At 36.3% G+C, this 12,404-nt stretch overlaps 1 protein-coding gene across 5 annotated transcripts in view; it reads left to right on the top strand.

Moving 5' to 3' along the window:
- LOC145997070 (cytochrome P450 4C1-like) overlaps window positions 1–12,404 on the top strand; it is a 155,098-nt gene that overhangs the window by 116,559 nt on the left and 26,135 nt on the right. For all 5 annotated transcript variants that reach the window (XM_083133705.1, XM_083133720.1, XM_083133698.1 and 2 more), the window contains exons 2-6: window positions 226–419; window positions 1,007–1,113; window positions 2,392–2,482; window positions 5,343–5,528; window positions 10,341–10,410. In XM_083133705.1, coding sequence (XP_082989831.1) covers window positions 242–419; window positions 1,007–1,113; window positions 2,392–2,482; window positions 5,343–5,528; window positions 10,341–10,410 — 632 coding nt within the window. In that variant the 5' untranslated portion in view covers window positions 226–241. The remainder of the gene's footprint in view (window positions 1–225; window positions 420–1,006; window positions 1,114–2,391; window positions 2,483–5,342; window positions 5,529–10,340; window positions 10,411–12,404) is intronic.

The raw sequence follows: 12,404 nt of genomic DNA, 5'->3' as shown, positions 1-12,404 counted from the left end.
GATGTCCCGTTTTTTGGTCAAAATATTATGGTCACCCTATGACAATGAGACAGCTGGTGGGATGCTTTTCTACCATCTCCACTTTGAGCACACTGCTTTTATATAAAGGGGCAACAAAAATAGAAAAATTGAAAAAGGTTGAAACTTTAGGGAAACTGTGAAACTACATTTTGCAACTGAAGTTACATTATTTCTTCAACTAAAATGTATTTCAATATTCTGTAGACAGACTTACATAAATATGGAACTCAACACTTTCGTCTGGTACCTGCTTCTGTTGGTGGCATCCATTTTGGCTCTCCTAATGAGGGTCAGGATGAAGCGTAGAAGACTTACGCAGCTCATTGAGAAAATTCCCGGACCACCAATCAATCCGTTGATGGGAAATCTCCTGCAGTTCATAGGACTTTCCAGGGAAGGTAACACAAGCAACATTCATTTGTTTATTCATCAGAGTGGAAAGGTATTTTATTTGAGCTAGCACTTGAAGGTGGGAGACATTTGTTTAAATCTTGAGACGAGCTGTGGGATGGTACTCTTTCTGCATTCCCCTCACTTTGAGCAGTGAATTGAGCAATTATGTTTCAGTATCTCGAGTCACTCTTACAACCAATTCTCATCACAGAACAGATTCGACAATAGTTATCTAATATGAAAATAACAAAAGAAGTTTACTATGTAAAAGGAATTTATGCTGCCTTATTAGTTTTAGTGCAAAATATATAATATTAAATTATTAACATGCAGTTCTCCTGAAAACCTGAATACAGATTAAATTCTTAATTAGTTTGAATGAACTATGAAAGAACGTTAATATTTTGTTAAGTGTGAATAGATTTGTGCCATTACCAGGAAAAATATTGCCAACAAGATTGCTCATATTTCTGCATAAAATTAATTATTGAATTTTTTTACAAACCTTTGAAAGTTTAAACTGAACTAGTTAAATATTAAGAAATGTTTAGCATTTAAAACTTACTAATAGCGCTATACCTTTCATTTGCAGGGATTTTCTTAAAGATAAGTCAGTATTGCACAGACTATTGGCCTATTTTTAGAACTTGGAGTGCTACATATGCGATAGTCCATCCACTACATCCGAATGATATTGAGGTAAAATATATCAAATACTAAGAGCATTCCCTGACTCGGCGGCAAGCGGCCCGGCGTCAGCACTTGTCTTTCCCGGTGAACAGGGTCTGTGACAGTCTCACACTACAGTCGGTTTTTTTCACTCTCCCTGCCTTCGCTCTTTCTCTTTCTGTTGACGTTGCAGACTGACGCCAGTATAATCCTCCCGCGGAAGTTGTGTTGTGTCGTGTCCATGTGTTGAAGATTGTGGCTTAATATGGCATCACAAAAGTTTACATTACAACAAAGGATTTATCTTGTTGAGCGTTACTTCAGAAAGAGGAATTGTGGAGAAGTGCGATGACATTTTGCAACCAAATTTCCTGCTGTTCCCGTTCCACATAGGACCACTATATTAAACCTCATAAAAAGGTTTAGAGTAACAGGGTCAGTTCTGAATAAAAGTGGAAAGAAAAATGGGTAAATCTAAAAAATAAAGTATACAAAGACAATCCGCACACCATCCGTGAGTTAAAAGAGAGTATTGTATGAGAAATCGGGAGAATTACTGTAGACAAACTTGCATGTGTAAATGCCAATTTTGTTCGGAGATGCCAGGAATGTTATGCAACAGAGACATCATTTTCAACACCTTCTGTAGTCAAGGTTAGTACACAATATGGAAACTGTAATTTTAATAGCAGACTCTAGCGACTGTTGCTGACCCGTTCACCAGAAAAGACAAGCCCTGATGTCGGTCCGCTTGCCGCCGAGTCTCGTAGGGAATGTCAGGAAATGCTCTGTAGATGCAGTTATTTATTTTGAAAGATTAACACAAAATTTTAAACTAATATTTCAATGGAATTGGGTCATTTTTGTTTGAGATATAATTATCACAAGATTTCAAAGTAACTACTATACTCTGTTCCAGGAATCTTGGGAGCATGAGAATGAAAACAAGTGTCTGTGCAAGAGATTACTTGTCCAACGAATGAATGAGAGAGAACAGGATTGCATGAAGAAAAAAAGCGACTGCAGGTACCAGTTATTTGCAGAAGCATGTCCTGCTTCCTTCCGCCCACTTGCTTTCCCCCTTCTTTGCCATTATATGCATGACCTTGCTACAGAGATTTCTGGGATAGAGTGCAATTTTCTCTTATTTTCTGTGAAATAAAATGTCTCTCTTGAATGTAATATAGTTTAAAAAATATATAATTCATGAATTTAATTCATCTCGTGTATTATTTAGAAAAACAATTTCTCTGAGTTATATTACAATAAACATTTGTAAGAGTACTTTGAATAATCTTTGTCTTTCAGGCATTATTAAACAACAGCAAACACATAGAGAAAAGCACAGTCTACAAATTTTTACATCCATGGCTTGGAACAGGTTTGCTTACAAGTACAGGTGAGCAAAGTAGTGATATTCTGTATGTACTGTTCACATATTTGGATTTATTTCTGTTCATATGATCCCAGTGATTTGAAGGTGTACTGTCTGAATCTGCAAGCACATACGTTGTGTCATTTTCCTGTGCCATTGAAGTTATCCAAATCAAAAGGCTCCCCTCCCCTCTTCACACAGTTGGCCACCTACTCTATAGGTATCAAATGAGCTTTATCACCTACCATTCTCTGGGGTACAGGCACACAAAATGGAAGCAGAAAGCAGATGCCAACCTACATCAAATACAGCGTGTCCCAAAATTATTATCAGGGTTTCATAGTCATTTAATTTACCTTATGTATGGGGTACAAGGACAAAGCTTATGTGGGAGTAAACAACAACTCAACAAGTTTACATAGTGTACCTTGTAACTGTTCAATGTCAGCACCTTTCATGACACGCCACACATCCATTCGGTAATCCAATGCTTCTCTACGCTTTCATTCGACACACTTGGACGTCCAGATCTCTTCCCTTTGCCAACACATCCAGTTGTTTCAAACTTATTAAACCACTGACGAATATTGTTATCGGATGGAGGATCACATCCAAATCACCGTTGAAAAGCTTGCTGAACTGAAACAGCAGAACCACATCTTGCAAATTAAATGACACAAAAGGACTTGCACGGGAGTCACCATACACTGCTATGACTGATGGGAAACAAATGTTAAGCAAGCTTCCACAGCTGTTTTTATCGTACATGTACAATATAAATATTTACTTTCTTCTGTTGCAATATACCAACTACTTAACTCCAATAATCATTTTGGGACACTATGTATATTCCACCCATTTACTAAATTTCACACACCAGGAGATGTACTATGTAGAAATTTCAGTGAAGCGGTTGCAGTAGACCTGACAGACAATTTCACGCAGGTAAATCAGCGAGAGTGAAAATTCAGGCAAAACTAGGGCTGGCTTTGGAGAGCAATGGCATGGTATGCCAGAGACCAAGTTCGAGTTCTGGTTGAGCCTGCATTTCTAGCTGAAATTTCTACATGTGATTTGTTATTTTAGTGTTATAGATAAAATGTACAAGTAGCACTGGCATTTAGGTTGTTATAAATTCAATAAACAAGCCATTACAAAGTGAAAGTTGCACTATGGATGCAGAGTAAATCAGCACAGCAAGTTGAAATGCCTTCCACCTCTCTCCTTCAACTCCACCTATGCTGTAGATTTGGACGATAATGGTGCATGGATTCCACAGGTGGAATGCTGTTTTAGGCCACACAGGCTGCCGATTCACATGCATCCCAGATATCATATTCGAATGGATAACATTAAATTTTACTTCATTACGCAATGCACTTTGGAAAGAAACAGCATGAATTCAGGATAACAGATTTGCACATGTTAAGGAAAGCATATGAGGAGCCTTCTTACAGCAAAAAAAAATCTAATATTTTTTACGTACACATTCCTCTTGCATTCGTGATAATCATACCTTGAATTAATTCTGCAAAGATCATACACAATACTTACCCGGAATGTTTGCAATACAGAATCTGATCCGTTTGCCTGAAATATGGTGCAATGAATTGTGGGGGAAGTTGTTCGTTGAATATCAACCATTAAAAATAATATTTATTGAATCAAGCCTACATTATCAACCTCAGTATCTTTCAATTATTTTTCTCATAAAAATAGTTTATTATTTGTTAAATCTGGATGAGTGTGATTATGTATAATCCAATCCTGAGTGAACAGAGGAATAAAATGGTTTCTCTTGTGTGATTTTCATTACAATTCAAAGCCAGGCATGTACGTTATGTGCCAAATTTAAAAATCTTAGCATTAAAATGCATCCCATTGTAAGCTATAATAAAATAGAGGACTTGACTAATTCAAATATATCACTGAGAATTCAGAACACCACATGTGAGAGACATCTTGCATTCTTAATATCCATCTCATGTGTGATTAATAATTCATGTTATTTACATTTGCAGAATCGGTGGATTTTTAAAAATTTTACTTGTGGTTTAATTTTAAGCAACAGTCTTGATAATGTCCTGCACAGTTTAATTCATCAGGCTTTCAGCTGGGGCTACAGGGTGCACACTGGTTTGAGTCTCCTGGGGGGGAAGTGTAATAGCTTTTCTCCTGAGATTTTGGACAGTGTATGGGACTGATGGCCACCCACTATTGTGAGCAGATTAAGGAGCTACGAATGAATAGCATAACCCAGGCATGGAAACCTACAATGATGGGGGGTTCGTCATGCTGACTACACGTTACCCCATAGCTGGTTGGATGATGGCCCACCTCTGCTGAGGCATGTGGGAAAGAGGCCAGCTTTTGGTAGGTGGTCCTGGCCCTCACGAGCTGTTTGCACCACAGGTTACTATTATTATTAAATCCTTATTTGTGCAGTACAGACTTAAGAACACTTGTATTTAAAACATCAGTGCAGTACATTATCAGGCCTCCCGGATGGTGCAGTGGTTGCATTGTCACCTTGTAATCAAGGGGCCTCAGGTTCGATACCCGGTGGAGGCACATAGTGGTTTGGATCCCACTTTAAAGTGTAGGTCTAGTCTCGATTAGCCTTACTGTGCACAAAGTGGACTTAAAACACCAAATCAATACATTATCAGCTATAAAATTCTGCAAGTTTTAAGAAATGAATTAAATTTGATTAAAGGTAGCAATAATTTTCTCAGAATTTTTGAGGATCTACATGCCACTTTATAGAATTGCTCCAACACACCCGATGTAAGATAAAGCTAATTAAAAAATACGATGTTTAGCTTATGCTAAAAATAAGTATTATAATGTATTTTAATACTTTCGTTTGCTACTTTCATTTTAGGGAAAAAATGGCATGTACACAGAAAGATAATTACTCCAGCTTTCCACTTCAAAGTCTTAGAGGATTTTATTGGGATTTTTGTGGAGAAGAGCGACATTTTAGTGAAAAAGTTACAACAGGAAATTGGGAAAGAATCATTCGATTTCACTCCATACATCACCCGTTGCACATTGGACATTATTTGTGGTAAGCTAATACAATACATGTACACATCTGAGTGAATGTAAATGTATGTAGATAAAACTTGTCAATGTACTTTTGGAATAGAATATTTAAGGAATTGTTGCTCTTAATAATGTGTTTCATCACTGTCCTGTTTCTTTTATTATATGCTTATTTGAAGTCCTCATGGTTTCATTAGATATTTAATCTCAACAAAAATGTAAGTTTTGAAGTAGTCTAATGTTCCATGTCTAAAAAGTTCCTCTGCAAGAATCCACTGTATAGTTTTCAGGAGAATCTTTGTATGGCTTTAACCTAGAGTGACCAGATTTTCTGAAATGAAAAGCAGGACATCTATGGATGCATCCGGGGGCATTGCACCTATCACTAAAAAGGCACAAGGTCAAGTGCACTCCTCCACCCCCCCCCCCCTTCTTTGGCAAAGAAAACTTCATGCTGCTTACATGTCTCCTGAAATATTTCACAATTCTCTTTAATCTATATTTCTTAATTTCATTTTTGTTGTTTGTCGCTTTTGTCACTTTTGGCTAATTGCAACAATGAATATGAATAATGATATGATTAAATTCATAAAAATGAAGAACATCAATGTCCAGGCTGAGATTCAATCCCAGGACCCCTGGTGTCGTAGCATTCAGCCACTCCAGCACAGAGCCTTTAATATATTTCCCTTTTTTTCATTCCTTCTTTTGCTTATCTTTTTTAATTACAGAATTACCCTTCTTATCTCTCTTACTGTTTTTCCATTCTTTCTTACCATACATTGTGAAATAATATTAAACTATTAATCAATACTGAAAATATATTTTTTCTCATGCTGCAGCTGTAGTAATCAACTCATCGATGCATCAAACATACAAATCCCCAGATTGGTTTATTTTCAATTTTCAAAGCACCCCTCCATATACTTTGTCATTACTTGGTATCTTGCACATCATATCATGAACAGACTGCATGCAATATCTTCACAGTAAAACTAAGGTTGTGACTGAAGTGAGGATGAAAATTTTTAGATCCACAAGTATTTCTATGCAAGCTAACAATGCTATTAATCAGTGGCATCTCGTGGCCTCAAATTTGAGAATATAATTTAAAATATAATGACAATTCACGTGAATTACAAAAAATAGGAATTTTTCTTCTTCTAGACTACAAAACTGGACGTATTTTTTTAAAAAAGTATTTAAAAGGTAATAATTCATATGAATTACAAAAAACAGGTATTTATCTTCCTCTAAACTACAAAATTGGACTTATTTCTTTTAAAGAATTTAAAATATAATGACCATTCACATGAATTACAAAAGAAACAGGTATTGCTGTGAAACGTACCTTTCTACGAATGTTGGTTCTCATTTAAACAAGAACTGTGCTCTCCTGTTCTTCTGCTCAGCAAATTTTGTAATTATTTTTTCATTGAAGCCCTCTATGTTTGCAATGTATTCTTTCTCTATTGTAAGCACTGCCAAGGCATTGAGTCTATCTTGTCCCATTGCATTTCTTAAGCAGGTTTTAATATGCTTCAATGTGCTGAAACATCATTCAGATTCAGCTGTTGCCACCAGAACGCTACACTACAACATGCGGGATCGAACGAACGTGACGCGACGGAACTAGCCCCGAATCAACACCCAAACCCATTGCATTCCCCCCCTTCACTCTCTCTGCTAGCACGTGACCTTCACTGTAGCATAGACCACGCCTTCCTCTGCGACGAGCCCCGAGACCGATAACTGACATCAATGCCGCTAGGAGCGCTGTCGTATCCATTGCATCAGACGATGAACTTAGGTGGGTAAAAATCGCCATTTAAAAGATTGTGTGATAGTTATGTATTATGTTGATTGAAAATTACGTCAATACGTCCATTTTTCTTTAGGGGCTAAGCCCCGGAAGCCCCAAGGGACGAGACGCCACTGCTATTAATTTGAGAGGCACTAATAATTTTACAGAGGTAAACACTTTCTCTGGGTATTTTGCAAGACATTTTGAAGGATGCTGTTGAAAAATAGGACATATTTGTTTTCTTGGTGTGTCATCGCAAACTGCAGGACCTAACCCTCAAAAAAAAAAAAAAAAAAAAAAAAAGGCCTGTCCTGTGAAAATCAGAGAACATCTAGTCACCCTACTCTAATCCAATGTAGAGCCCAACACATATATTTCTGCCGTGTGATGCGTGACACAACTCAAGAAGCAGTGTTGCTAATGGAGCAGATAGAAAAATTGCTGCAGTGCGCCGATGCACAGCTGTTACGTACAACAATAAAATTAGAGAATTCAGGTCTATCTAACGTTGAGTTTTAAAAGTCATGCATTATACCAGGACTAGGATTAATATGTTCTAACAAGTGGCTTTGTATGTAGCTACATACATATGGACTAAAAATTTGCAAAATATGGACTAACACATACGTAAAATTATCAAAAATGCTGTAAAGAAGACTTCTTCATAGTGATTCCTTATTTGAGTGATTTCAAACACAATAAATAATTTATTATTTTCCATTGCATGAATGCACTGGTGGCATTCTAACTGTTCACTCCCAAAACCCGTCTACACTAGTACGGAACTGCAACGAGAAATAATACATGACCGACACTACCATTGCTTTGAGAACTAATAACATGCGAACGTGTTAAAGCTTGACAATTTAACCACAACACTCTTCCTCAAGCCGTATTATTGCCTCTCTGTGATTGGCGACTGTCGGTTGCCTTTTTTGTACATTTACAAATGATGCTGGCTTCCACAACAATAACAAGTACATATACTGCCACTAGACAATAAGTTGCGTGGCTTTTTGTTTTTGCTATGAACTCGTCACCCATCAAAGCATGGCAATTTTAACACAGAAAACAATATGAATCGCATTAAGCAGAAAAAATGACAGCCTCCTATGCAATTTCTACAAGAACACGTGCCGGAGGCAAGAGTTGAAATGCTCATGGAGCCACATAATTTATTTCTTTTGAACAATTCCAAAATTATGAAATATGAACAATTTGTGAAATAAACCTGTTGAAATATGTAAAATTAAGTATAATTTCCTTAAATATGTAAAAGTAAGTATGTATTAAAGTTAGAAATATGAAAAAATATTGACAATAAAATGTCGCAGTCGCTTGCTCTCTTGCCAAAATTCTTTGGGATGAACTTGTCACTCATCAAAGCATGGCAATTTTAACACAGAAAACAATATGAATCGCATTAAGCAGCAAAAATGACAGCCTCCTATGCAATTTCTACAAGAACACGTGCCGGAGGCAAGAGTTGAAATGCTCATGGAGCCACATAATTTATTTCTTTTGAACAATTCCAAAATTATGAAATATGAACAATTTGTGAAAAAAACCTGTTGAAATATGTACAATTAAGTATATTTTCCTTAAATATGTAAAAGTAAGTATGTATTAAAGTTAGAAATATGAAAAAATATTGACAATAAAATGTCGCAGCCGCTTGCTCTCTTGCCAAAATTCTTTATTGGGATGCTAACACTTTGACTGGCTTCCTCCTTCATGAACTCGTGCACGTTGCTTAGAATTTCCCGAGCTTGGCTATGCAGGTTTTTTGATTTCAACTTCGACAGAACTGGAGGCATTATGGAATTTAACGTTCATTAACAAACACACACTTTCACATACACACACGCAATACACGCACACAACGTCAAACCGGTCAAATACTAAGTATAAAATAAAAATATGATGCTTCCAATCCAACAAAACTCAGTCACTTTACCTGCCTTTCTCCTTCCATGACAGAAATAGGGCTTCATTATTACACTTGGCAACACTAGTTACTGGCTAGCCAATGAATATGCACCGCATAAAAGAAGCAACCACTTCGTCATGCTATATGGCCACATTATCATCCCTGCCAAACGGTGTGAACCGCGAGCTGGAGCACTATTCAATTGTTTTCAATGATGTTTGCGTGAGTGTGTCCAGGAATGGAATGACAATATGGCAACAATAGCGAGGGTTGGCGAGCAGCACAGTACACGTGATGCTGAGAGAGAGGGAGACTAAACAAAAATTGGTATCTGCGCAACAGCAAAGATATGTGTGTTGCATTCTAACCCATGTAAAAGTCCTTATTATTAAGTAATGTAGTTTTTGAGAATATGTATTTCCAACATGGATCTCTGAAAAATGCTGTATGTATTTCTTTAAAAAAAAATACTGTAATAAAGTTGTCAAGCCTTCAATGACAATATTAATTTAATATACACATCAAATGTGCTTAAGTATCCACATACCTGTTTACTTTGCTTTGTTTTACTTATTCAAGTAGTGGTATCCAATGTGTCATTATCAATCAATAAATCATATTGATATTAGTTGATATATTTCACTCCCACTACTTGAACAGGTAAAACCAAACAGTAGCACACATATCAGCCAATTCAGTGACAGCAGCGCACCTAGCACCCATTGGCAAGACAAGGCAGACCTTGTTTTGTTACCTTGCTAAGCAGGTAACAAAAAGTTCTGATTTGGATGGTGGCCATGGTCACTGAAATCAATGAAGCAAAATAAACAGGTATGCGGATACTTAAGCAAGTTTCATATGCATATTAATATCTTAGTGTCTGAAGTACCATAACGTGATTAATTACTCTCATTGAAATTAGAAAAAATGAAAGTTATTCCAGTTTCAAATATTACTCAGACGGAAAACATTAAAAAACTTATAGTATTGTACTTCAATTTGCTCCCCTTTTGTTTCCTCTCATTTTATAATATATTTTCACAGACCAATCACAATACCAATGTGAAAAATGATTGTATCAATGTGATTTTTGATTCCAGAATCTGCAATGGGCACAGAAATTAAGGCCCAGGAAGAACTAGATTCACAATATGTTTCTGCAATTTACCAGTGAGTATGATATTGTGTGCATGCAATGTATGAAAAGTTTAATTTTTCTATATAATGTTTCTGGGCACATGCGTTGCATGCGTCAATTGTGGGAAAAGAATTATTACTTTCTTTCACTTCAAATCCAAGAAATGTAATATAACCTTAGTTGAGCACACTCGTGTAAAATAAATTCTTCTCTTATATGAAGAAATTAGAATGTAGAAATGCTCATTAATGTAGTCTCAGAGCAAGCTGTCTGATATACCACATCAGTGAAGGAAGATTTTAACGTGGGCAAGCGCTGCTCCCCTGTTTCTTCCCTCCCCCTTTCCACTTCTTCCCCTTCACAATGCGTGGATATCCTGTTGGCTGCATGCTGTGAGGTGACAGTTACAGAGAAGAGTATGCTTGTTGTTTCATTGAACAAAGAGGTGGCAGCGATTGATTTTTTTCCTTGGAGGTACAGTGCAATGCACATTTAGTTTAAAGTTTGATTTATTTTTATTTCTGGGCCTCTTTCAAAGTTCCACATGGCTTAGTGCAGTATTTTCCTGAAATATTTTTAAAAAATGACAGAAAATGAAACAAGGGTGTGATACAGGATTATTATTATTATTTGACTTTGTAAAGCTAAAGAATGAGTTCATTGCTCTCTATTCTTCCCCAGAGTTTGAAAATAAACCTGTACATGAACTAGTACCCCAGTCAACAAGGTAATGTTACCACAACGTTGTGGCAACGTTAGCCCCTAACATACCTAACGTTGTTACAACATTGAATGTATGTTGATACAACGTTGTGAAAACGTTGTGTCAACGTTTAAGGGTCATTTTTTTCAACGTTGCTGCAACGTTGGTTGACAACGTTGTCACAACATATACTGAACATTATGTAGCAACGTTAGGTATGTCAGGGGTTAACGTTACCACAACTTTTTTGCAACATTACCTTGCTGCCTGTGTAATTTATGAATGTAACAATGCATATTTAAAATATGGTTATTTCGCATGGTAAGCTATTAGCAATCTTGCCAAGCCATTTTTGTATATAATACATATGCGTAACAGGAAAAACTCATGTTTGTAATGTCACAGTTTCTCTTTACATATTATAAAAACTTTTCCTGCTCCACCAAAATAGGCAATTGTTAGTCTGGAGATTGTGATGAATTGACCAATCTCTAACTACACCTAGTAATCAGTTTATTTTTCCAGTACTTAGCTCCTGATTATATAGTCTGGAATAAAAATATTTATCATGGGAGTTTCACTTGTATGTAACACATTTCATTTTCTGATCTTCCTTACAACTTCAATATTCACACATCTTTCGAAGCATAATAAAACACATTTTTTCACTAATTACAATGGAAAGTATCCTTATTTGTGTTACTAAAAGTTATTTGTTTTGCATTTGAGTCGCACTGCCATCTAGTGTACGATCTGACGCTAGTGGCGCTCATGGTGGTGATCATCCAAACTAAAGCGTATTCAGCGGAATGTTTTTTGCAACGTTCATTGTATATATTATGCCCTTTTTGTGTATCTTGTTACTTTTGTACTTGATACAGAGTCTGATGAAGACCTTGCTAGAAGGTTGAAACGTTACGTTTAGTTTATGTTTTTAATAAAATAAATTACTGCCTTGGTCAGTATATTTATATTTTTTCACAACATTCATCATAAATACAACGTTGTGGCAACGTTATCACAACGTTGTTCCCCTACATACAACATTCATCATAAATACAACATTCATACAACGTTGTGGCAACGTTAGACTGGACCATATATGAACACGAACAATATTCATAACATTATGAGTGAAACTTACAAGTTGGCTACACTCATTTTGTCAATACCAGCTTCAACTGCATCAGTGTAAAGATATTTTTCAGATTTAAGAAGAATTAATAATTATATTAAAGCAACCCAATTGCAAGAAAGATTAAGTGTGCTTGGTATATTATCCATTGAAAGAGCTGCTTCTGAAAATTAAAGCATTGCCCTGAT

The sequence above is a fragment of the Lepisma saccharinum genome, chromosome 1, assembly GCF_977018435.1.
Source record: "Lepisma saccharinum chromosome 1, izLepSacc3.1, whole genome shotgun sequence".
NCBI lineage: Eukaryota > Metazoa > Arthropoda > Insecta > Zygentoma > Lepismatidae > Lepisma > Lepisma saccharinum.
Note: the sequence above shows the minus strand (reverse complement) of the source record. Positions and strands in the feature narration are given on the sequence as shown.